Below are 27,399 nucleotides of genomic sequence, written 5' to 3' on the forward strand. Positions count from 1 at the left end.
AAACACAATATTGAAAAGCAATTATACTCCAATAAAAAATTTTTTTAAAGCACTAAAGTCATTAAGTTGAGACATCTGTATTTTGCAACTAGCAGTTATCCTTTGATGTTCCACTGCATGGTTTTTTTCCAGCAAAACTTCCTGTGTATTCTGACTTCTCCCTTACCTTTTTGGAACAGTCCCTCAGAACTACCTGAGATGCCATGTCCTAGGCCATAGTCCTCACTGTGTGTGTGTGTGTGTGTGTGTGTGTGTTAGTCACTCAGTTATGTCTGATTCTGCGACCCCATGGACTGTGGTCCATCAGGTTCCTCTGCCCATGGAGTTGTTCTCCAGGCAAGAATACTGGAGTGGGTTGCCATTCCCTTCTCCAGGGGATTTTCCTGACCCAGGGATTGAGCCTGGGTCTCCTGCATTGCAAGTGAATTCTTTACCATTTGAGTTACTTGGGAAGCCCAGTCCTCAGTAAGTCTACTGACTGAAACATAAGTCTCAAACTTTAGGTTGTGCGTTTTTTTGTTTGTTTCTTTTTCAATCGACACCTCTCCAGCACTATTGGAATCCCTCCTTCTTGCCAGAACCCATTATATACACAAAGACAATTCCTGTTAACTTACTGTCTTTAAAACAAGACAATCCCCCCTGCCAAATAACCCTCCTATATTTTACCTATATTGTTTTCACTGTGTTACATTCTGATCAAATATAATTTGCCATATAAGTTAGGGGCAGTGTGCCTTTTTGATATCTCATCTCCATGAAAAGACTGCAGGGTTCTGTTTTCTTATGTGTAGGTACAGTTGAAATGATTGACCCATATAATGCAGAAATGGTCTTGCCAATAACTTAGCCAACCTAGAACTAAAATATAAAAGATCTTGCCAATAATATAGTCAGTCTGGAGTGAAAACAAACAAAAAAAGATAAAAAATTTAAACAACAAGGACCTACTGTATAGTACAGGGAACAATAGTCAGTATTTTGTAATAACCTATCATGAAAAAGAATCTGCAAAAGAATGAGGTGAAAAGAAAATGAAAGTCACTTGTCTGACTCTTTGTGACCCCATGGACTGTAGCTCACCAGACTCCTCTGTCCATGGAATTCTCTAGGCAAGAATACTGGACTGGTTAGCCATTCTCTTCTCCAGGGGATCTTCCTGACCCAACCCGAGTCTCCTGCATTGCAGGCAGATTCACTACCCTCTGAGTCACCAGGAAAGTTATATGTATATATCTATGTTTATATAACTGAATCACTTACTAATGTGACTTTGTAAATCAACTATAGTTATAATAATAATAATAAAGAGACAATGTTCTAATCCCAAAGAGACTCAAAGGCCTTAGTGGTTCAGCATCACACTTCTTTCCAGACTCATCTCCTGCCCCCCTCCCAGGTTCTCCTTGTATGTGTGTGTTCAGTTGCTTAGTCGTGTCTGACTCTGTGACCCCATAGACCCCTCTCTCAGGTGCACTCTGTCCATGGGATTCTCCAGGCAAGAATACTGGAGTGGGTTGCCATTTCCATCTCCAGGGGATCTTCCCCACCCAGGGATCGAACCCACGTCTCCTGCATTGCTGGTGGATTCTTTACTCCTGAGCCACCAGGGAAACCCCTCCAGGCTCCCTTTACTATGGTCATTTTCCAAAGATGCTTCACTTCCTTATAACATCATACCTTTGTTCATGCTTATTCTCTGCTATGGTACATTCCTTAATTTTTTTGTTTTTTATTTTTAATTTTTTTTGTTTTTTCTTTATAACATTCTCTCTATATCCCCAAACCAAAAATATAATAAATGGAAACTGGTTAAATAAACTGTGTCTGTATAGTGGAATAGTAATGGACCTTTTCAATTACTAGTATAGTAATATATACCTCATCTTTATTGAGGTATAATTGACATATAAAAATTATACATGTTCCAAGTACACAACTTGATTTAATAATGTATATATTGTGAAATAATTACCACACTCAAGCTAATGAACACATTCATCACCTCACATAGTAACCACTTTTTTTATACAAATACCATTGTCTTCATTTTTTTTACTCTACTGCAGTGTCTCCTTTTTTTTTTAACTTTTTATTTTGTATTGGAGTATAGCAGATTAACAAGGTTGTGATAGTTTCAGATGCACAACAAAGGGACTTAGCTTTTACATATACATGTATCCATTCTCCTCTAAACTCCTCTCTCATCCAGGCTGCCATATAACATTGAGCAGATTTCCCTGTGCTATACAGTAGTAGGTTCTTGTTGGTTATCCATTTTAAATATAGCAGTGTGTACATGTCCATCCCAAAGTTCCTAAATATCCCTTCCCCTCATTCTTTCCCCTCCACCCCCTGGCAACCATAGGTTTGTTCTCTAAGTCTATGAGTCTCTTTCTGGTTTGTAAGTCCATTTGTATCATTTCTTTTTAGATTCCACATATAAAGTATGTCATATGGTATTTCTCCCTCTCTGTCTAACTTACTTCACTCAGTATGTCAATCTCTTGGTCCATCCATGTTGGTACAAATAGCATTATTTCTTTCTTTTCAATGCCATTGTCTCTTTTTAATGGAGGGATTTAATTGACTACGAACTGCAAACTTTTTTTTAACTGGTATAGGTCTTAGGCAATACTGTCTATAACCAACCAAGAATGCTCAGGAACATATTCTAGTTTGTTTCTTAATAAATAAAAAGAATTGTACATTGTCACCAGGAGTGTTTTATCCCAGAAATACAAGAATTGTTCTTTTTACGTCAATTTAAAAAGTGGCTTTTCATCAATACTAGTTTACGGGATTTTCCTTGTGGTCCAGTGGTTAAGACTCTGTGTTCCTGATGCAGGGAGCATGGGTTTGATCCCTGTACAGGGGAAATAGATCCCACATGCTGCAATTAAGACCTGGTGCAGCCAAATAAATAAATAAAAGTTAAAAAAAAACAATTTATTACTCAATACTATTCTTGGCTTTTCTCCATTAGTGAGCTCTTACTTAGCCTTTAAGGCTGAAGTCCAATATTATTTCTCCTATGAAATATTTATGCAGTCTCCACGTAGACTTACCCTGTCCTCTGAAAGTACATGTTTATCACAGAAGCATAGCATTTATCACATTATATAAAAATTACCTACATCACTTTCTCACTATTCTGTCAACTCCTTGAGGCAGAGATGTGTCTGATCATCTCTGCAGCTATGGTAACCACAGAGACTAGGATAGAGCTGATTCTCAATAAAAGCTTGTTGAATTAGACATTAAAGAATTCTTTACAATAAATTTGTTTTGGGAATTCATGAGTTAGAGTGTTGCTGCCATTGATAAGCAAACAACTGACACACCAATTAAAATTAATCCCTCTGGAATTTCTCCGGTAGTCCAGTGGTTAAGATTTCACCTCCCAGTGCAGGGGGTGCAGGTTCGATCCCTGGTTGGGGAACTAAGATCCCACACGCCTCCTGGCCAAAGAACCAAAACATGAAACAGATGCAATATTGTAACAAATTCAATAAAAGAGTTTAAATATGGTCCATATTTTTAAAAATCTTAGAAAAATATTGATTTAAAAGGATAAAATAAAATTAATCCTGCCCTTCATTAAAGTCCCCAATGGAAAAAAAATTTTTTAAGGCATTTTCTTTTCATAGGCTATAGAAATAAATACCCTAGGCTGGCAGGAAGGTTTGCTTATAGGTTATGTGGCAGAAGGCTGAGAAGGAAGAATTTGTCCTGCTTGATAAACTTTGTCCTTTCATTTCTTCCTCAATCGCAGCTGTCACAGGAAGAAGTGGCCTTGTGATGTTCAGCAGAAATGGAATGTAATGGCTCTCACTTCCTTGGAAACTATTAGGGCCTTTGAAGCCTTAATGGCTTTTTATGCTGCTCTTTATGGCTCTGGGCCATCACGGGAGGGTATCACCAAGGAGGCAGATTTTCTGCCGAGTTGCAGATGACTCACCTGGTAGAATAGTGCCTAGACCTGGAGAAGCCAGGAAGAGGGGAGCTGGGGCTGCCAGGCCCAGGCTGGGGGCTCGGGGTCGTGGGCTGGGCAATGGTCTCCACCCTACTACTCCTGCTGCTCGATGAGTCAAAATTGACCACAGTGCCGTTGTTCTGCGGTGTCGCCGAGTGAGCCGAGGACAACTGGCTGCCGAGATCACTGTCCTTGGGAAACCTCTTGGTGGTTTCGTCCTGGGTTTGGATGCGGGCTGCAGGAAGAGGGAGGGCAAGAGGAAGACACACTCAGGTTGGTGTCACTGCCAGTATCCTGACTTCCTGCAGGTGGATCTAGAGTTGTGTGCACTTGCAGATACTCCTAGCTGGATGGGTGAAACTTTATCATTCAAATCATTTCTTCATTGAGAGTTGGAGTTGGAAGGAAGTGTTGTTGTTTAGTCGCTCAGTCATGTCTGACTCTGCGACCCCATGGACTGTAGCCTGCCAGGCTCCTCTGTTCATGGGATTTCCCAGGCAAGAACACAGGAGTGTGCTGCCATTTCCTCCTCCAGGGGATCTTACCAACCCAGGGACTGAACCATGTCTCCTGCATTGGCAGGCAGATTCTTCACCACTGAGCCACCTAGGAAGCTAGAAAGGAGTGTAGGAGGAATCAAATGAACCCCAAGCCTTTTTAGCTGCACCATCTAATGGCCCCATTAGCTCTGGGGCTCTGTTTGTTTATCTATGTAACGGATACAATGGAGCTTGGATGATAATTATGGTGTTTTAGAAACAATTCAGAGAACACTGAAAAATAAATGTGGTCTTGGGCTGGAAAATGGACGTTAGAGGATGATACTGCTATCCTGAGAAAATTTATAGAAATCCTAATTTTTGAAGGTAACTGGAACTAAGCTGAATTATGCTCCATTGGCAAATAATACTTGACAATGACAGTGGAATTTGGCCACCTGATGCAAAGAGCCGACTCATTAGAAAAGACCCTGATGTTGGGAAACACTGAGGGCAAGAGGAGAAGGAGGTGGCAGGATTAGATGGTTACATGCATCACCGACTCAATGGATATGAATCTAAGCAAGCTCCGGACAATGGTCAAGAACAGGGGAGCCTGGTGGGCTGCAGTCCAGGGGTTGTAGAGTGGGACACGACTTAGTGACTGAACAACAATGAAACAGTGGAATTTTGTAACATAAGCTACAGTCTCTTCCCACAGCAGTTTTTATGTGTAGGCTTGCTCTCTGAGAAAGCGGTTGGAGCGAACAGAACCCTGAGGCCTCAAGACTCTTAATCAGGCATTTTCCTGGAAGGAAACACATCCCTCCCAATTAGTTCTGGATTAAAGCAGACAAAATGGGACTTCCCTGGTGGTCCAGCAGCTAAGACTCTGAGCTCTCAGTGCAGGGGGCCCAGGTTCCACCCCTGGTCAGGGAACTAAGCGCTTGAATGCCATGACTAAAAATCCCATGTGCCGAAACTAAGACCTGGGGCAGCCAAACAAAGAAATAAATAAATATCAAAGAGCCATAGAGTTTAAAAAAAAAAAAAGGAAAAGCAGACAAAAGAACCGGCCAACAGAGCCTTTTGGGTCATCTTCTCGTTCATTTTCTGCAGAAGAACACGAGCCACACAATTTTGCCATTGTCTGATGATCCTTCTGGTTCATACCATGACCTGTCAGTGGCTCCAAGTGGCAGATGTGTTTCCTTTGAGCTGTACCTGTCCACTTTCCCCTCCCTTCAGCCCACGATCCTCTTTATATTTTCATTCTTTCTACAGGGATGTTCTTTCCTTCTCCCTGGATAAGCCTAGATGGGAACAAGTGTGTCCAGGAACTGCTGGGCAAGACAGGAAGAGGTGAGCCCACTGGGCTTGGATTCCTTACTGGGAAATCTGTTTTCATGGCTGGACCTGCCCACCTGACATTGTTCTGCAGGTGGGGGACACAGAGGCCCCCACAGGGTCATGGGGGATATGACCCAAGGGGCAGAGACAGGGGCGGGCATCTTGCAAGGAAGAAATGAGCCACTAAGAGGAAGTACACAGATATGAACAAGGCCAAGACATTCTTATGGGCTTCCTCCAGAATTTTGTGCTGCTTTTTCTTGCCTATTTCAATATTTCCTTCTGATTTCAGACATGTTTTGGGATTATTCACAGGCCTAGGTCTGATGTAAAAATTATAGATACAGACCAACATTTATATCCTAAGATTATTTTTTAAAGAAGGCTTTAGGTTATAGTTTTTGTTTCATTTTTATTTTATTTATTTTTGACCACACCTTGAAGTATGTGGGATTGGTTCCCCAACCAGGGATCGAACCTACACCCCCTGCATTGGGAGCATAGAATCTTAACCACCGGACCACCAGGTATTTGCCTATCCCAAGATTTTTATTGGGTCTAATTAATTGTGAAAACTGAACTAGAGTAGGAAGTCTTTTTGTTGTTGTTGTTTTTGTTAGTATTAAACCTTAACGGCTGTTTTTTTTTAAAAATGCCCACCAACTGAGACATCAGGAACTCTTGTTTGTACTTACCTTCTACCATTTGGGCAACCTTTTTCCTATCTTCAGATCTTGCCTAAAATATAAATGATAATCATACATTTGTTTTGGATTTAGCAGGAAGGAGTAACAAATACTATTCTTATGGGGACTGGGAAAGGTTCTGGTAGTTGGGCCATCATTGCTCATAGTTGGGCCATGGCCAGGCTACTACCATCACCTGAGGACAGCATCTGCTGACCCTAAGCCTGTGACTTGAATGAATACATGCTGACATATGAAAGCTGAACACCTGGCAAGTTTCACTTTTAGGGGCAGCTCTTTGATAGATTTTGTTGAGATTCTGCTAAGAATAGTTTGCCTGAGACACAAAAGAGAAATATGGATCCACCATATGAGAGATGTATGTTTTCATAAAAATGCACTTTGCAACTCTGGCTGCATCTCTCTCTCTCTCTCTTTCCTTTCTTTCTTTCTCTCTCTCTTTTTCTTTTTTATTTTAGTGGCCAAACATGCCGCCTGTAGGATCTCAGTTCCTGCATCAGGGATTGAACCTGTGCCCCCTGCAGTGGAAACCCAGTCTTAACCATGTGACTGCCAGGGAAGTCCCCAGATACATTTTTTTATTTGACTTGTTATGAAATGAGTTAGTGTTTCTTTACATTAATTGATATTTATGAGAGTTTAAAAAAAGAAAGGTGGGAGTTTTTCGCATGGGGTTCTGGGGCTGGGTTGAAGCAAGTGAGATCTCCAGGGGCCAAATTAAAGGAGGAGCTCACTCTTGGGGCTGTGAGAGCCCAGGGTCGGTGTGACCCTCAGAGTCTGTGCCTCTAAATTGGGCACCCTAGTGCCTCGCTTGCCTCCTCCTAGTCCCAGGCCTAGGGGAATACCTGAGATGCGTGCAGAGGAGGAGAAATTGTGGAAAGATTGGTGAGTACTGGTCATTCTCTGATTGTTCTGAGATCTGTGGTTTGAGCCCCAGACAGGAGAGAAGGTATAGTAAGTCCCCTACACATGAAACTTCAAGTTACATACTTTCAAGGATGTGAACACACATCCCATCAACGTCTGGCCTGAGTGACACCTCAGCTTACCCTCTGTTCCCTATTGCTGATGATCCTTCAGCTCTACTATCTCCCACCTCCACTCCCTCCTCTAGTCAATGACTCTTCTTGTCTGTTCACTTGATGAGAGCCCCTGTGTGCCAGCTGTTGTACTGTGCTAATATACTTTTCAGGGTACTGTACTGTAGGATTAAAAATGCTTTTTTATTTTGTATGTCTGTTTGTTATGTGCTTTTTATGTGAAAAGCATGATAAACCTATGACAGAACAGTGATATATAGCCAATTATGTTAGCTGGGTACCTATGCTAACTTTGTTGGACTTACAAATACACTCTCTGAACAGAACTTGTTTGTTATGTAGGGGACTTACTGTAATGACAACCAGAAATTAAAAGATAGGGAAAAGGTGGGTCTTTGAATCTAAACAGTGTCTTTGGACTCAGATTCCAACTTGACATGGGGCTGGGGAGGAATCCTTTCTCCCCTCCTAGTCAGCAGAGCCAGGAGAAGAGTTTAGTCCATTGTAAGCTCCCTGTGGGCACAGGAGAGGATGCTGAAATGCTGAGGGCATCAACAAAGTCTCTGGGATAGGAGGCTCATTCTGACACCAGAAGGCCTGGGTATTCTTGTAACTATATAGCCCTGGGAGGTCCTGACAGGGGGAGGGAGGGCCAAGAGTCCAAGCATGACCTCACTTGTATTCCCTGGCCAGGGACATCAGTCAGATGGCTGACACACTTTCACAATAGCAAAGGTTACACAATACTTGCATTTTGGATCTGCATTCTGAGCTGGTGGTTGCTGAGTTTTAAGGATCTTGCGATGCTCTGCAGGTAATAGATGAGCATGCTAGGGTGGAAGAGCACAGGGTGGTAAGTGTACTTCATCTCCTTTCTCAGCTTTTCTGGCCATGTTCCCCGCCAGATGTGGGCGACCAGCCAACCCCCACTCCCATCCCAGCCCACCCTCTGGGGACAAAAGGTATCAGCAAGTTCTCAGGCTGGTGAGCACCAGGAAGGGGTGGCATTCCTTTTCTCTCTCCTGATTTTCAAAGCCACCTCCATGGACCTGAAATTCTTTACAGGTGACAACAGTAAGAAAGGAGTGAAGATGGATGATGCATTTACAGTGCATCATGCCAGGAATCTTGGATCCACTATTTGATGTTCTTTTCCCTTTAAGTCAAAACAGATGCTACCGAGCTGCACTGTAAAATTCCATGTTGAGATTAAACCTCTGGAAAGTAAAATAATGATAATGACACTGAACACCATGATAATGGCCACAACGATGGTCCAAATGCTGGTGATGAATCCATCATGCTCTGCCTCCCTGGTCCCCATGGGATTCAGTGTTCCTGTTCAGATCATCAGACTCCATAAGTGACTTTTGAATGAACTCACTGAATTTATACTCTAACTGGGAAGCAATGATTTTCTTGTTGGCCAAACACATAGAAGTCCCCCTACAACTGGCAGGAAAGTACTCACAAAAGTAGCAGTACGGCTGGCAGGATGACCACAGGACTACTGATGTACCCAATTACAGAGCCAAACCACGCGGGAAAGTCCTTCTCAATGGTTTCTGATACGATGTCATAAATTTTCTCTTGTCCACTGTGAGAAAGAAAACCATAATTCCAGATTATATTGCTTTTGGCAGAAGGATCCTGTGAGCCATCAAAAAAGGGGGGGCTAGTTGACCAGAGGCCAATCCTCAAGTCAGTTTCAAAGCTAAAGTAAGTATCCGATGAACGTGGATGATATGTAGGGTTCCTAAGATGATGCTATCTAAAGTATTCATTTAATTAACGTGTAGGCTTGAAGATGAAGTCAATAATTACATGGGGGTATGTGTGTGCGTGTATAACGTATACAAAGACAGACTGTAAATGTTACATAAATGTATCAAAACTGACTTAATGTGATTTCCCCAGTGGTCCAGTGGTTGACTCCATGCTTCCAATGCAGGGGGCGCAGGTTTGATCCCTGGTTGGGGAACTAAGATCCCATAGGCCGCACAGCCAAAAGATAAAATTAAAAAAAAATTTTAAAACCCTAATTGAAAGCAAATCCTAGGTGGAGATAACTCTAGAGACTTCTGTCTTGATGCAGCTAGATAAGTGTAGAATCAAAAGTGACACCGGGGACTTCCCTGGCCGCCCAGTGGTTAAGACTCCATGCTTCCAATGCAGGCGGTGTGGGTTCGATCCCTGGTCAGGGAGCTAGGATCCCATATGCCTCATGGTCAAAAAAACCAAAGCATAAAAAACAGAAGCAGTGTTGTAACAAACTCAATAAAGACTTAAAAAAATGGTCCACATCAAAAATATCTTTTTTTAAAAAAGCTGTCCATGGGATGCTCCTCTATTAATGGCAAGAATACTGTAGTAGGATGCCATTTCCTATGCCAGAGAATCTTCCCTACCCAGGGATATGACCCAAGTCTCTTGTGTATCCTGCATTGGCAGGCAGGATCTTTACCACTAGCACCATCTGGGAAGCCCTGACTTACCTGAATGGTCCACAATTTAGGGATGGTTTGTACCGGACAATAGCAAAAATGGTTGGCAGCATGCATAGGAAGAGCATAAACAGGAGCATTGCCAAGTAGAAATTGTTGGATCTGCAAAGAAAACAAGTGCCAGGTGTTGAGTTCATTTCCTGGCCAGCTGCCACTGATGAGTATGTATCCCCCATTTCTCCTGCCCCCCCAAAACACCAACACAGAAACTGTAGCCCTAATTCTTTGCAAACAGAAAAATATCCTCCTCCCATTACTGCTAAGGAAAGGGTCTGTCACAGGGTCACAGGCAACTTAGCAAACTAGAAATGGATACTCCAAGGAAATTAATGATCACCCAGCCCAACCTGCTCATCTACTAAACACTTGCTGATCATCTGTCCACCTCAAACCAAGAGAGGGGTGACCCCATGGCCATCACATAGTAAACCTAATTCATGGGAAAAATCTTAGAACCTTTATCCCACCCACCTGAGTCCTTAAGTAGTGATTCCCTCTCCAGTAGCCAGCCTTGAGCTTGTCTCCTATGTCTGATTTGATTTGGTTTGATTCAAATCAAACCCCTATGGTTTGATTCCTTCATTGTGGTTCTTAAGTCTCTCACTTGGTTGTGTCTCTCAGCCTTTCATCTGCTCTGCTCCTGGCTGCTCAGGGTGAAAAATAGTCTCTGCCTGATTAAGCCCTGGGCCCTGGGCCCTAAGTGAGTATCTGAAAGCTCGGCCACTCAGGCTTCCCCTGAGGACAGTGCAGGTCTGTTTGGTGTTTTTAGGACTGTAAACAGTCCTGAAAAGAGAATGAATGATCTGTTCACCGACAGATTCTCAAACAGCATGTTCTCTGTAATGAAATTGACTGATTAGAAGAGTAAAGAAAATATCGGGCCACTTAGAACATAGTAGGTAGGTGAGTGTTAATCTGTGAAGCCTTTCTCAGTTTATGTATACACATTCTTTATGCATGCATGCTAAGTTGCTTCAATCGTGGGAGACTCTGTGCAACCCTATGGACTGTAGCCCACCAGGCTCCTCTGTCTATGGGATTTCCCAGGCAAGAATACTGGAGTGGGTTGCAGTGCCCTACTCCAGGGGATCTTCCCAACCCAGGGATCAAATCTGTGTCTCTTATGTCTCCTGCATTGGCTGGCAGGTTCTTTACCACTAGCACCATGCAGGAAGCCCACACATTTTATATAAAATATATATATATACATATAAATATGTTTATGTATATATATAGGAGCTGAGAAAGCTCAGACAGTAAAGAATCTGTCTTCAATGCAGAAGACCTGGGTTCAATCTGAGTTGGGAAGATGCCCTGGAGAAGGGAATGGCAACCCACTCCAGTATTCCTGCCTGGAGAATTCCATGGACAGAGCCATCTGGTGGGCTACAGTCCATGGGGAGTCGGCCATGAGTGAGTGACTGACACTAGATGATGATTATACTTCAGGAAAAAGTTGTAAAGGAAGTGTCATGAGCTTAAAGAAGAGTCATGATTCCTTCCAAGGTCGGGGTGCAGGGGAGCAGTGGGCATTGGTCATGGCTTCAGGGAGGAAATGCAAATGGAGGGTGAACAAGATTTTGACAGGCAGAGAGCTGGGGAGACCCCCCCTGGATAAGGTGAGTGTGGTTGATGTGAATTCTCTCCACTCACTGACCTGGAGGCCCGGAAGACTTGCTGGTGCGGCGCATTGCAGGTCAGCACAGCCCAGCTGCGCAGGTACATGAGCCCAATGAGCTTGAGGACGTTGAAGGCAGGGAGACATGGGGAGAAGAAGGCTCCCATCCTGAAACCACAAGGGGAGCCCAGTTAGCTACTGTTCTCCTCGGGTCTGCCTTGGTTCTGAGAGTTTGAGATGTGTACTCTGTGCTTAAATAACTGAGGAAGCCCCTGGAGATCTGAGATCCAAAACCTCCACTTTCTGGAAGCAAGACTAGTCACTTCTGCGGATGAGCTGAGAGCCTATTTTAAAATAGCCTCTTAAGAAAAAACCAGAAAGGACTTCTCTGGGGGTCCAGTGGTTAAGACTGCAAGCTCCCAATGTAGAGGTTCCATCCCTGGTTGGGGAACTAAGATCCCACATGCTGTACAGCATGGCCTAAAAGAAATTCTCTTGACACAGGAATGCTGAATGTCTTTTCACAGTTAGCAAAGGGAAGACCCTCTTCTGGTCAAGATGCAAACAGTGGATAACCCTATGGTTCTGAGTAGGCTCTAGATTTTGCCTGTCTATGGTGAGGGCTAGGGCTTCCTTGGTGTCTCCTGCCTGCAATGCAGGAGATGCAGGATATGTAGTTTCAATCCCTAGGTCAGGAAGATCCCCTGGAGGAGGGCATGGCCACCCACTCCAGTATTCTTGCCTGGAGAATCCCATGGACAGAGGAGCCTGGTGGGCTACATGGAGTCACAAAGAGTTGGACACAACTGAAGTGACTAAGCATCTAAGCATCCATGGTGAGGGCTACATTAATCAGTTGTTGACTTTCAGTTTCCATTAACGTATGTGCAGCACAGCTACTTTTGTTGCACCTTGGACTGAGAATCCTCACACGTTTTGGCCCATTTAACCTTCTGCAATCATAGAGGAGGAGTAGGGACTTCTCTGGTGATCCAGTGGTTAGGAATCTGCCTTCCACTGTAGGGGACACAAGTTCAATCCCTAGTTGGGAAACTAAGATCCCACATGCTAAGCGACAACTAATCCCTCATGCTGCAATTAGAGAGAAGACCACACACAGCAATGAAGACCCAACACAGTCAGAAATAAAAGTAAATAAACATATTAATATAAAAATAAAATAAAAGGAGGGGTTAGTATCCAAAGTTGGGTCTGGGAAAATTAGGTGATTTGCTCAAAGACTAATAATAAAAGGGTGACCTATATCAACCAAATTGAGTGCTTTTGGGAATGACAGGCCTGGGATAAAATGCCAGGGAAACAGAGATACAATTACCCCGCAAATAAGTGCCAAATAGGGAAAGAAACCCAGATCTTCTGACTGAAGGCTAATCTGCTTGTACTAGATGCTCATTCAATACAATACTTGTCAAATTTGGATTTAGCAGCAGGAAGATAAATATAGATACAAGGATAGGTTTGATAAGTAAAACTCTTTAAAAAAAGCTTTTGGTTTCTCACATCAGGCAAAAAGATCACTGTCCATGTGATGTTAGGCAAGACACTTAGCTTCTCTTTTCTTCAGTTTCCTCATATTTAAAATGGAGAAGAAAATACTAATTACCTTGTAGGGTCTCTATAAGGATTTAACCAATATTACAGGTAAAAAGAAAAAGTGCCTGATATCTAGCAAATGTTAAATAAATGTTATATATTATTTTAATACTACATTTATGAAAATATTTTTCAAAATAAGTGAACTATAAGAACACAGAATTAATTTTTTTTTCTTGAAATAAGAACTTAAAAAAAAAATTTGTTTGGCTACACCGGGTCTTAGTTGTGACACTCAGGATCTAGTTCTTTGACCAGAGATTGAGCCCGAGCCCCCTGCATTGGGAGCTTGGAGTCTTAGCTCCCAGACCATCAGGGAAGTCCCAAGAACACAGAATTTGAATAAAGGAGTATTACTTGATTCTCCACTTCTCCTGCATTTTACTGTATGATGATGAAGAGATTGTGTCTTGTGAATGTATGGAACATTCGGGCACTTCTTCCTTTCCTTTGTTTGCTTGTATTTTAACAGAGAGCACTTTAGGGGGTCCAGGAGGGAAAGCCAGAAGTGGAAGAATGATTAGGGAGCTCTCCACCATGCCCCCAGGGACACACCTGTCCATAAGGATCAGATGATCCCTTCCAGCCTTTAGCATCTTTATGAACATGATTGCCATGGCTGGGAGTTAACCTGGGTGAACAGCCTTCCCCTAGGATGGGTCTGTCTATCCGGTAGATGGATGGTCATGCACCTGGGCTTAGTGAAAAGATGAAATGAGAGGACTTCCCTAGTGGCACAGTGGGTAAGAATCTACCTGTCAATGCAGGGGACACAGGTTCAGTCCGGCAAGGTCCTGTGTCACTGTTCGATCCGGGAAGATCCCACATGCCTTGGAGTAACTAAGTCCATGCACTGCAACTACCGAATCTGTGCTTAAAACCGATGCTCCTCAACAAGAGAAGCCACCACAATGAGAAGCCCATGTACTGCAATAAAGAGTAGCTCCACTCACTGCAGCTAGAGAAAGGCTGCACAAAGCAACCAAGACCCAGTACAGCCAATAAATAAATAAATAAATAAATATTCTCCAAAAAAAATATGAAAGGAGAGTGGGGAGTTGAGGGCAGGCTCCCCGCTGGGACACAGCTACTGAAGGAAATCTTCCTGAGGGGTCAGCAGCCGCTCCTCCTAGCCTCCCCCCGCCACCAGCCCCACCTTCCCCAACAGTTTATTCTACTGGTTCTTGGTTCTTGTTCAGTTTTGTTTGCTTATTTGTTTTGCAGGAACTGATAGTGGTCTAAAAATGGACTATTTCCTTCATCATTCCTTTCCACAAAATGCTTCAAAAACCATTACTGAAATGACTATTCACATGAAATCCTTCAATCATAAACTGTTTATGTCCTTTACTAATTCTTATGGCTGTGTTTACTATGGTCACACTCCATCCAGTTGAAGTAAATAAAAATCTCACCCCAGATTAGATATGAGCCAGGCAGGAAGAGGAAGCTCTGATACATACCAAATCATTCCTTGGTTGTAGACTAAATGTAACACGTTCTCTGCAATTTTGAATTCCCCGTATTCCGGCTACAAGGGAAAATGAACTTCTGCATTAAAAAACATTCCAAAGTTCTTTGCGTAAACTGGCTCATTATCATGACATGCATAGAATTCTTTGCTCCCATTGTCTGTGTGGCCATCCCAGAAATAGTGAATGGGGAAAAAAAAGAAATGGAAACTTAGTTTTGTACATTCTTTCTCTCGTCCCTCACGTGTTTTCTCTCAGCCATGTCAGTTTCCTAGCCTGGCCATCAGGAAAGGGTGGATCCAGCAACATCTTACTTACAAACTTGCTTTCCAGGTCCCAGCACCAGTAGTCACTTAAGTACCGAACGAAAAGTCCTCGGAAGAAGTCTATGAGCAGAATGCTGGCCACGGTGAAGAGCATGTCGATGATGGACAGCTTTAGCATCTCCTGAAACACAAGGCATCCTTGCGTGCCACCATGCCCAGACCTCCCCATGGCCACTTTCTCATCAGGATCCTCCCATCTCTGTTCATTTCCATGACTTGAGCCACTGGGCCCCCTCCAGTGGTGACTCCATTTTTGGCACACAGGCACTCAATAAATATTTGTTCATCTGGGGACTTCCCTGGTGGTCCAGTGGTATAGACTTCACCTTCCAATGTAGGGAAGCCAGGTTTGATCCTTGGTTGGGGAGCTAAGATCCCATATGTCTTGGGGCCAAAAAACCAAAATGTAGATCAGAACCAATATTGTAAAACATAAATTCAATAAAGACTAAAAAATTGTGCATGTGCGTTTTCAGTCATGTCCGACTCTTTATTGACTCCATGAACTGTAGCCTGCTAGGCTTTTCTATCCATGGAATTTTCTAGGCAGGAATACTGGAGTGGGTTGCCATCTCCTTCTCCAGGGGATTTTCTCAACCCAGGGATGGAACCTGTGTTTCCTGCCTTGACAGGCTGATTCTTTACCACTGGACCACCTGGGAAGCCCAAAAGTGGGAAGACTAAAAAATGGTCCACATCAAAAAAATCTTTAAAAAAAAATTTGTTTGTTTGAATTTTTATATTTGAGGCCAGCATTACACCAGACCAGGAAAAAAAAAAACAACCTATGATTGGGAGCCATTTAGTAGGAGACCACTTGAGGCATGATTATGGGATAATACCTAGGGAGGGAGATTCTCTGTATAAGACAATAGAGCAAATGTGAAAAGCAGATGGGTTCAGAGCACATTTTAGAGCAGATGCCTGCATTTGGGGCATCACTCTGCTTTTACTATCCGTGTGCATGTGTGTATGCTCAGTCATGTTCGACTCTGTGACCCCATGGACTATAGCCCACCAGGTTCCTCTGTCCATGGGATTTTCCAGGCAAGAATACTGAAGTGAGTCACCATTTCCTCCTACAGGGGATCTTCCTGATCCAGGGATCAAACCCACGTTCTCCTGTGTCTCCTGCATTGCAGGAGGATTCTTTACCACTAAGCCATCAAGGAAGCCTCTTAACTATCTGTCATGTGGGTAAGTTACTTAACATCTTGTGCTTCAATTTCCTCATCTCTGGTTCTAAGGATGATAACAATAAAATTCTAGACTAAGCACTGACAACAGGGTCAAGCACATGGTTAATACTGCAGGAGTCTTTACACTGATTATTATTATTTGTTTTGAGACCTGGGCAATCTTAAACCCCCAATTAACTTATTTTCCTTTTCTATAAAAGAGGCATAATCGACTCAAAAGGGTTTTATGAAGGACAGCAACCAAAATAAATAAATAAATAAATAAAGGACAGCAACCTACCTGTCCAACGTAGGTCTCCCAGCATTGGTCTTGTGGACTCCGGGTGGACACTGTGGTCTTGTTGGCTCCTGAGAGAGGTGAGATGTAAGTTGGAATGTTGGCCTCTTCCAAGGCCCATGTGCTGTTTCTCCTGAGCCCTATTCCAGGCCCAAGTGTGGACCATCTCTCTTCTCCGGGGGCTGCCCTGGTGGCAAAGGTAGAATCTAACCAGTGACTTGTGCTATTTTGGGAAGTGGCTTCCTGCAGACAGAGAGAAGGAAGAAAAGAGGTTGCTCAGTTACAGTTAGTTCCCAACATGTGAACAAGTTCAGTTCTGAGATCATGTTCATAAGTCCAACAAAGTCAGCCTAGGTATCCAACAAACACAATCTGCTGTATAGTATTGTATGGTCATAGGTTTTATAACACTTTTCACACAAATAATGCATTAAAAAAAGACCCCAAAAATAAAGAAAACATTTTTATTCTAACAGTACAGGACCTTGAAAAGTACAGTAGTACAGTTACAATTTAGCTAGCACACAGGAGCACGTTCACATCTTCGAAAGTACACAACTTGAAGGTTCATATGTAGGGGACTTACTGTATTTGTAAATAATAATCTATCATGAACACCAAGGGTATCATTGCAATGCTTTGAAATAATCTCTTTCTATATCTCTGTTTCTGTCTCCATCTCCCTATCTCTCTCACTTTCCCACTCTCTCTAGCTTGGTTGATAACCACTTGACTAGGAAGGGTCCAGGAATGAACATTGTAATGAATAGTGTTTATTGGTCATTAGTAAGTGTCAGAGGCTGTCCTAAGTTATGGCCTGTTCTATTTCTCATTCTCACGAGAGTGTCAGGTAAGAATGATTATTCCATGTGATAGATGAGATGTGATAGATAAGATAGATGTGATAGATGAGGTGAGTGCTCCGTACTAGGAATGGATGTTATAGATGTGATGAGATGAAGCTCAGCTAAATGAAGTAAGATGCTAGTAGGTGGCAGGTGGGGACCTGGTCTTTGCAACACCAAAGCCCTGATGCAGAACCATTACTCCCTGTGGCCTCCGCTGTCTTACAAGCTGCAAGATTTGATGTTAGTCAGGTATGACTTATATAAACAACCCTAAGAAACCTCCTCTTCCCTGCCTCACCTCCCTCTACCCTTTGGGATATTCTCACAGGTGGATCAGGTTTAACATGAACTCCAAACCTATCCTAGGCTGGGAGTGGATCCCCTGGTGGGTATTGGGAGGGGGGCTGCTCTGAACTGTTCTCCATAAGATGTTTATGTTTTCCTGATTTTCTGAGTGGGTCACATGGCCTGCAGTTCTTCCGGGATCATTTACCAGAGCTGTTGATGGCTTTTCCTGGTGGAATTCCAGGAAAAGAGAGTCAGGAAACCCAGATTCTCATTCTAGCACTTATCAGTGACTAGCCATCAATTCTGGCCTCAGTTTCTCTATCTTGGGACTAATTTTCCCATTCTTATGTTGAGAAGACCACAACTGAATTGAATTTCCAACATGAAGAATGGAGTGCAAGTATAAGCAGTAATGCTGACAATACTGACGATTGCCCTGTATGTGTGTGTATATGTGTATGTGCATGTGTATATGTATATATATATATAAAAATATATATATTTGTTTATGTGTATATGTGTGCATGTGTATATGTGTGTCTCTGTGTGTACTATGTATATATGTGTACATCTGTTTGTGTGTATGTATTCATATGTATGTATATTGGCATACGTGCTGCATGCTAAGTCACTTCAGTCATGTATGACTCTTTGCAACCCCATGGACTGTAGCCCACCAGGATCTTCTGTCCATGGAATTCTCCAGGCAAGAATACTGGAGTAGGTTGCCATTTCCTCCTCCAAGGGATCTTCACGACCCAGGGATTCACCTGCACCTCTTTCGTCTGTTGCATTGGCAGGCAGGTTCTTTACCACTAGCGCCACCTAGGAAGCCCAATGTGTGTGTCTTTGTGTGTGTGTGTGTGCATGCATATATATGCATGTGTTTATGTGCATGCATATGTGTGCACACATATGTGTATATATGTATGCACCTGTGTTCACACATATATGTGTATGAGTAAGTGTATACGTGTGTGTGCATGTGCATATATGTGTGTAAATATTTGTGTGTGTGTATATGTATATGTGAACATGTGCCTGTGTGTGGTATGGGGGAGGCAGTGGGCAGCTGGGCAAGTTCCCAGGGCAGAGCACTCACCTCAATGCTCATGCTGTTAACTTTGTCCAGGAGGGCGATGATCAGACTGTAGAGGTTCCCCAGATAGAGTACAAGGACCCTGAAAGCCACAAACCCACCTTGAATGAGCAGACCACCACACAAAATCCATGCTTCTGTCTGATCCATGCTTCTACCTTGATTCTGGAGTGACTATCATGCTTAGGCTAAGACAGTGGTTGGTTGTCACCCTTGGTTTCCTTCAGAATCAGATTGTGTAAAAAAAGAAAAATGGTAGCCTGAACTCATGAGGGGCAAGTCTATCGATGCCTCTGTTTCTCTAGTTTTGAACAAGAACAATGAGGCCAATCTGTATACTAAGAATGCAATCATAGTATTGCTTCTCCCTGGTGTCTACCTGTGAGGGAGCTGCTGAGGAATGCTCTTCTCTCTCCTGGGTTGACAGAGGAGGTGCTGAGCGCAGCATAGAGGCAAGGGTTTGAGCCCGGGGGCTGGGACCACCCCTCCCCCCAGAGCCACCCTGGATGAGGAGTTTCCACATGCCATCCCCTGATCTTTCAAGTGTTGTTTTTCTATCTTTGAAATGACAACTGGACTTCCGTTGGACTTCAAGGCTGGCAAATAACAGCCTTTTAGCCAAATCCTACCCTGTTCTATTTCTGGAAATAAAACTGCAAGAAACAAAGAAACACGGCCACACCCCGTAGATACTATATGGTCCATGGTCACTTCCCTCCTATGACCTCAGAATCAAGCCTTCATAGGCCTTCATAGTCTCTCTTCAGAGATTTCATAGACCAGCACAATCAAGAAGAGGTACTTGGTCCTTTACAGAAAATATTTGCTGACTCCTGAAACAGAGTCATTCTTCACAAAGTGATCTGTGGGAAATTTGTTCTGTAGAACATGATCCAGTGTTACAAGAGGAAATACAATCAAAGCACTGGAGGCCCCAGAGGGTTAGGAGACAAGTAAGCCATGTTCTAATATCCCTGCCCTCTGCAACCATCACCCTAACAGAACCTCCCCTAAAGTTGCACGTCTACTGACAAAGAGGCTGCTCCAGGGAGAAGACGGAGATTTTTCAGTAAGACAGTGTTGAAGCCAATGCTAGCAATGAAATGTGGTTTCATGAGGCCAGCCCCTCTGATCTCCCCTGTCCTCAGACAGCTGTGGCTCACATCTGCATCTACCACCTGCTGAACACCCACTGACCATCCTGACACAGCCCCCATGCTCCCTGACTTACCCACAAGAACCTCTATGGGTCTGTGCTTTGGGGAATTATGAGTAAAGCATTATGTTCATCTCACATCTGGAAAGACAGCAAGAGTCTCTCACCTCTTGTGGTCAATCCAACCGAGGGACTCCAAGTGTGGGAAAAACAGGGCAGCCTTTCCTTCATCTTCTGGTCCTTTCTCTCGCATCTGCTTTTTCTGCCCATTTCCCCGTCTTCTCATCCTCTCCATCCCTCCCTCCCTCCTCCTCTTTTCCTCTTTTCTCATCACCACCCTTTCATCCGTCTCTTCCATCCAGTCCTCCTGGTCCTTCCTCTCCAGCCCCCTCCTCTCTGCCTGCCTCCTCTTCCCCCTCCTTCCCATCGTTCAACCCCGGTGCCTAAGACACTCCGTAGGGCTAGTCCTGTGCTAAGGTTGGTGGGGTGGGGCAAAGCAAGCCCTGGCTCCTGAGAGACCGAGTTCCCACAGTGGGTGGCCAGACAGTGGACCCATAAGGAAACCTCCCAGCATGGTGGCCGTACCTTGCCAGCTGGAAGCGCAGTGTGGTTCGTGGGTGGTACATCTCCAAGGCGGCGATAAGGTCGAAGGCCGATGGTGCCAGCATGGTGACGAGGGAGACCACCACACTCACCTACAAGAGAATGCATGCCCCACCGAGCTCCTCCGAGGGCCCCCACCCCCAAATCTCAGGCTTCATCACCTGACAGTTGATCTCATAGCCTAATGTTTGATAGGGGAGAGGGGTATTCAGAGAATCCTGCAGTTCTTACATGGAAAACCTCCCCCAGATCTTAGCTAATAGCTGTTTGACAAGGCCACTTTGCCATGCGTTTATTCTTTGCAGTGGTGGTGGTGGTAGTTTAGTCGCTAAGTCATGTTCGACTCTTTGCAACCCCATTGACTCCAATCCACCAGGCTCCTCTGTCCATGAGATTCTTTCAGGCAAAAATACTGGAGTGGGTTGCCATTTCCTTCTCCAGGGGATCTTCCCAAGCCAGGGATCCAATCCATGTCTCCTGCATTGCAGGCAGATTCTTTACCAACTGAGCCCCCAGGGAAGCCCTATCCTTTTTAGGAACTTTCCTTAAACTGAAGACTCTCATACATGCCATTTGGGATTCACTGGTGTTTTGGCCACCTTCTTAAATTACCATCTTATTCTATGTATACTTTCCTTACCTTGTTTGGAAGAAGAAAATAAGTGTAGCTGTTAAGAACAGAAAAGGAAAGTCTGAGAGGTAATAAAATTCTTTCTGCACATGCAAGATTATCTAGAGCATTACTTTTGAATGACTCTTGTTTCTCTGTATTTATGGCAAGTGAAAGCGGAGGCTTAGCTGGTACATGAGAGGTGTGAGCTAAAGAAGAAATAATTTCTGAATTTATCTTTCAAAAATTTATCTACCTATCCACACACAAGCACATATTTCTATAACCCACTTAATTGACATAAAATACAGAGGTATGAGAAGAGACTCTGTAATGCAGTCTCAGATTCTGGAAAATTATTGTACGTTGGGGATGAATATATTACCTGCACACTTTGTTTTTAATCATTTTCATAGAAGTGGTCTGAGAGATGGCATTTGTGCTACTTCTGCCATTCAAATATTTACAGGTAAATCAAACCAAACTTTCAGGACCAGAGTCTTATAATAATTAGTATGAATTATAAAACTATAACCTTCCTCTTGGTAATCTTCTATTCGTGGGAATAGTCACATAAATAGAGGGGAAAGGACCTTTACAAAAATGAGCCATTGGTGTGAAGCTATTTTGGGAAGCATTATTGTGACTTAGAAATACAGAGGGACTTCTCTGGTGGTCCAATAGTTAAGAATCCACCTTCCAGTGCAGGAGATGCAGGTTCGATCCCTGGTCAGGGAACTAAGATCCCACATGCCTCAGGGCAATTAAACCCATATACTGCCACAAGAGAAGCCTGCACACTGCAGCGAAGACCCAGCACAGGCAAAATATAAAAATATGGAAACCGCCTAAATGTTCAACAATCCCCATGTGGTCAACTTCGACACATGCAATGGAAGACAATGCAATTGCTAATTCAAATCCAGGTGAAGTCAGTCTCTGGAAACATGCATATAAAGAAACACAAAACCAAGAAAGCAAAGCACAGTCAGCAGTACAACTCCAAGGGAAAGAATGTACATATCTTGAGGGTGGTTTTGAATCAAAACCTTCCTCATTAAGACTGGGGATATCATTCAGCCAATCCCGAGTGTTGCCACTCTGGTTCCAAGCCCTTGTGATCCATGCTCTAGAATAAGAGGACTACAGTTTTTCCATGGAGATGCTTCCAGTGAAGCCACTTAAGAAACACCACAGGGGGGACTTCCCTGGTGGTTCAGTGGCTAAGACTCTATACTCCCAGTACAGAGGGCATGGGTTTCATCCCTGGTTGGGGAACTAGATCCCACATGCTGCAACTAAAGATCCTGCATGCTGCAACTAAGACTTGGTGCAAATGAATTAATTCATTAAAAATAAAAAATAAGAAACACCCAGGAAACAGAGGAGGGTCTGCCACTGTGTGTGGGTACCTCATTCTTCTCCCAGAGTGTCAGCTCCTTCTTGGACTGCGCCAGCTTCTGGGACCGGTCCACCACGAAGTAGATGAGATAGATGCTCCCAGCGAGTGAGACAAGCACCAGGATGTTGGCCACGACCCTCAGGCAGATGGTCACTGCCCTGCAGGGAGAGGCAGGTGTGGGGACAGTACGCCAGGCTCCACACAGGGCGTCCAGATGCATGTCTTCCTCACATTTTGACAGAATCAGCAGGATTAAGAATTTGTGTGTGGGAGAGAAATGATAATTGGGCTTTCTGCTGATCTGTTTGCTTGTAATAACGAATCACCAAATGAGACATTTTTGAAGGGGAATGTGTTCAGGATGGCTGTAGCTTTCACATTTGAGGGAACATCAAAATCACCTGTGAGGTTTGCTCTGTGAGACATGCTAAGAATGTGGAGTCTTGGGTCTCACTCTAAGAGATGTTAATTCTGTCAATCAAAGTGGGCATTGGAGGGATCTGCATTTGCAGCACCTTGCAGGTAATCCTCATGTGGGTGGTGCTCTCTGCCCCCTGGGAACATAGATGGAGCCCCATCCTTTCACTTCATAGCTAAGGAAGCAGCGGCCCTGAAGAGTCAAGGGCATTTCGGGGTCATAGAAATAATGACAAAGAGAGGGCTAGAATCCATTTTCAAACACCCTATGGAGAGTCCATCTTCCCATAACAACAGCTTCCTCTCAGGGGCTGGTGTTTCCTCAACTCCCCAGGTCTCCAGCATCCCCTGGACAGGCTTTTTCTGCATCGCAGGAACTAACCATGAGCTTAAACCACCAGTGAGGATGGACCTAGAGACTGCCATTCAAAGTGAGGTAAGTCAGACAGAGAGAAACAAACACAGCACAATTATCACTTATATGTGGAATTTAGAAAAATAGTAGAGATGACTTATTTGCAGAGCAGAAAGAGAGACTGATATAGAGAACAAATGCATAGACACCAAGGGGGTAGGATGAATTGGGAGGTTGGGATCAACATATAAACACTGCTTTGTATACCAGTCAATCCTAACGGAGATCAACCCTGAATATTCATTGGAAGGACTGATGCTGAAGCTAAAGCTCCAATACTTTCGACACCTGATTCAAAGAGCCAAATCACTGAAGAGACCCTGATGCTGGGAAAGATCAAGGGCAGAAGGAGAAGGGGATGACAGAGGATAAGATGGTTAGATAGGATCACCAACTTAACGGACATGAATTTGAGCAAATTCCAGAAGATAGTGAAGGACAGAGGAGCCTGGCGTGCTACAGACCATTGGGTCGCAAAGAGTCAGACACGACTGAGCAACTAAATACTCAACAGGGCACTACATCCCACATGCCACAACTAAGACCGGTCACAGCCAAATAAATAAATAGTAAATATTCTTAAAGAGGGAAAAATTATAGGGCTCCCACATACCACATTACGAGATGGATAGATTTTAAGAAAAAAGAAGAACTGCCTGACGTTGTATGAAACTAAGATAGACTCTGGTGATTTTGGCACCAAATTAAAACAGCTTATCAATGACTCTAGTATGGGGAGTTTGTCATACATACAGGTTTTTGCTTTTCTTCTTTTCCTGTTCTTCCAGTATAGCCTCCTTTAAAGAAAGACACATACGGTATTGAAAGCTTAGTATTTTCCTTAGTCATAAATTTTTACAAATAGTTTATGAGAGAAATGACTTATCCAGTATTTTAAATCATAAATTCAACATCTAGACTTCATTCTATATCAGCACTTTGTATAATAATAGACTAAAAAAGGCAACTGGAGAATGGAAAGAAGAAATGGAGAAGTAAATTATTGAGATCATCAAAATGATCTAAATCATGTTTTTCTCAGAAGCGGCACCATTTAGCTATAATGTTGTTGTTCAGGAGCTCTGTCTCTGAATGCTTTTTACTGTGTTATCTTCTAAGTCAATGCTAAGAGCTTGTATCTCCCACATAGATGTATTTATTCATTTACAAGTTATATGCATGCAACATGGTAGTAATCCATTATGCAAATTAACACAGATACACATATGGAAATTTTAGAAGGATGAAATTTTTTTTAAAAGTTCCAGTGTTTTCCTCCTGTACACCATCGGATTGTTTGGGGCATGTGGAGGACACATCATGTCACGTGATGTTGGAGACTGTGGCTGCCTTGGTCTGAGCGCCGTGGGAACGGGACCACGCTGACCCCCGGCAGAGGGCCAGCGGCTCTCGCTGTAAAGGCTGTGGTCTGCAGAGCCCCGACTCCTGGCAACCCGGACGGCTCCCTAACTCACCCTGATGCTGTTCACGATGGCTGCGGTTTTGCTCTCGGCCGCCTCCGGGTTGCCGATGAGGTAATCCCAAGCGCAGAACACCCGCCAGCAGAACGTGTAGTTTTCACTGGAAGCGCTGGCGAGACTCGTGCGGGAGTTCTTAGCCATCCTGCACGAGAGGACCAGAGAAAACGTAATTCAAAAGAGACACATGCACCCAATGTTCACTGCAGCACCACTCACAACAGCCAGCACATGGAAGCAACCTAAACATCCACCAACAGAGGAATAGATGAATATGTGGTGTGTATAAACAAGGGAGTATTACTCAGCCATAAAAAGAATAACAATGCCATTTGCAGTAACATGGATGCAGCTAGAGATCCTCATACTAAGTGAAGTTGGTCAGACAGAGACAAATATCATATGATATCACTTGTATGTGGAATCTTAAAAAACAAAAAAATCTACAAATGAACTTACCTACAAAACCAAAGCAGAGTTAAGATGTATAACATAAACTTATGGTTACTGGGGATAAGAGTGGGGGAGGGGATAAACTGGAACATTGGGATTGACACATACACATTGATATATATAAAACAGATAATTAATAAGGATCTGCTGCATACCACAGGGAATGCTACTCAATACTCTGTAATGGCCTATATTGGGAAACAATCTGTGAATATATGTATATGTAAGCTTCCTCCAGGTGGCGCTAGTGGTAAAGAATCCACCTGCCAATGCAGGAGATGCAAGAGATGTGGGTTCAGTCTCTGGGTCAGAAAGAGCCCCTGGAGTAGGAAGTGGCAACCCACTCCAGTATTCTTACTTGGAGAATTCCATGGACAGAGGAGCCTGGTGGGCTACAGTCTATAGGGTCACAGAGAGTCGGACAGGACTGAGCGACTGAGCACATGAGCACACATATATAGGTGTAACTGATCCACTTTGCTGTACACCTTAAACTTACACAATATTGAAAAGTCAACTAAACACTAATTAAAATTTTTTACAAAAAGACCAGAGAGGGTCATGCAAGAACAGTGTTGGAAACAGGCTTAGTCACTGGGGGCTGCTGTGAGTCCATGTGGAGCAAGGAGCCCCATCTATGTGTGGACGGGCAGAGCCCTGGCTGGGTTCAGCCCCGCTTGTGGCTTGTGAACTCAACCACCCACTTTGAACAGTGTGAAAACAGCAAATTCTTGGGTGAGTCCTTTGCATAAGCCCTCCCATCACTAGTGGTCAGGAGGTCCCTGTAAGTGTGTGCACTCACTGCACTTGTGCAGCTGTGGTTGTGAAACAGACCTTTTTACTTTGAACTGAATCAGTTCTCCTTGGAGCCCCTGCCCGATGAAGCAACCGCCCCACCAAGTGGGAGCCTGTCAGATACCTCTTATACGGACTTCGCATTAGATGTAAGGCAGGAGTCACAATTCTGTCCTCAGGAGAAAGTCCTCTTGTCCTTTAGGCCAGCGGTCCCCAGCCCCTGGGCCAAGCACCAGTACCAGTCCATGGCCTGTTAAGAACCAGGCCGCACTGGGCAGCTAACGAAGCTTCATCTCTACTTCACCTGCACCCCATCCCTCTTTCATCATCCCCAGATGGGACTGTCTAGTTGTAGGAAAACAAGCTCAGGGCTCCCAGAGTGTGCATTATGGTGAGGTGTATAATTATTTCATACCACAATGTAATAATAATAGAAATAAAATGCACAATAAATGTAACGTGCTTGAATTATCCCAAAACCATCCCCTACCCTGTCCATGGAAAAATGGTCTTCCATGAAACTGGTCCCCAGTGCCAAAAAAGTCTGCTGCTCTAGAGCATCTCTCCTCTTAGAAGCTTTTCCCTCTCTGTCTATCCATGTTTCCTGCTCCAGAGTTGACAGCAGTTTGTCTCTTAAACTCTAACATCCAGCAAAGGGCTCGTGTTGTAGGTGGGGTCTTGAGGCCCCCCAGAGGCTAAGCTGGAAAGCTTTCTGTTATCTTTCAGTCCTCAAGTCACTCTGCATCTCCCTGTATGTGAGTGTGTATGCTCAGTCACTCAGTTGTGTCTGACTCTCTGCAGCCCCATGGACTATGTATAGCCCACTAGGTTCCTCTGTCCATGGAATTTATCCAGGCAAGAATACTAGAGTGGGCTTCCATTTCCTTCTCCAGCAGATCTTCCCAACCCAGAGATGGAACACACATCTCTTACTTCTTTTGCACTGGCAGGCAGATTCTTTACCACTAGCACCACCTGCTGTTTTTTCTGTTTTATAATAATCTAATTATAACCATAATTATAAACATAACCTTACATATCAATAAACATATTTCAATAATATTCTTATTTGCTGATTTTTATCATGTTCCTGTTTTTCTTTAACTTTTTATTTCTTATTGGGGTTTTGGACTGCAAGAGGATCAAACCAGTCAATCCTAAAGGAAATCAGTCCTGAATATTCATTGGAAGGACTGATGCTAAAGCTGCAACTCAAATACTTTGGCCACCTGATGCAAAGAACTGACTCATTGGAAAAGACCCTGATGCTGGG

The 27,399-nt window shown here is 43.6% G+C and overlaps 2 protein-coding genes across 2 annotated transcripts in view; one reads left to right on the plus strand and one right to left on the minus strand.

Moving 5' to 3' along the window:
* Window positions 1–27,399, plus strand: part of IL16 (interleukin 16) — a 170,308-nt gene that overhangs the window by 136,279 nt on the left and 6,630 nt on the right. The window lies entirely within an intron of this gene.
* The window catches only part of TMC3 (transmembrane channel like 3), a 50,666-nt gene that overhangs the window by 3,150 nt on the left and 20,117 nt on the right, over window positions 1–27,399 (minus strand). Inside the window, exons 8-21 of the mRNA XM_065906142.1 lie at window positions 24,876–25,023; window positions 24,154–24,197; window positions 22,579–22,726; window positions 20,539–20,648; window positions 18,801–18,879; window positions 16,566–16,805; window positions 15,079–15,207; window positions 14,752–14,819; window positions 11,714–11,842; window positions 10,048–10,158; window positions 9,024–9,149; window positions 8,304–8,382; window positions 6,501–6,543; window positions 3,962–4,211 (exon numbers count right to left, since the gene is read on the minus strand). Coding sequence (XP_065762214.1) covers window positions 3,962–4,211; window positions 6,501–6,543; window positions 8,304–8,382; window positions 9,024–9,149; window positions 10,048–10,158; window positions 11,714–11,842; window positions 14,752–14,819; window positions 15,079–15,207; window positions 16,566–16,805; window positions 18,801–18,879; window positions 20,539–20,648; window positions 22,579–22,726; window positions 24,154–24,197; window positions 24,876–25,023 — 1,704 coding nt within the window. The remainder of the gene's footprint in view (window positions 1–3,961; window positions 4,212–6,500; window positions 6,544–8,303; window positions 8,383–9,023; window positions 9,150–10,047; window positions 10,159–11,713; window positions 11,843–14,751; window positions 14,820–15,078; window positions 15,208–16,565; window positions 16,806–18,800; window positions 18,880–20,538; window positions 20,649–22,578; window positions 22,727–24,153; window positions 24,198–24,875; window positions 25,024–27,399) is intronic.

Source organism: Muntiacus reevesi, chromosome 15, assembly GCF_963930625.1.
Source record: "Muntiacus reevesi chromosome 15, mMunRee1.1, whole genome shotgun sequence".
NCBI classification, from domain to species: Eukaryota; Metazoa; Chordata; class Mammalia; order Artiodactyla; family Cervidae; genus Muntiacus; species Muntiacus reevesi.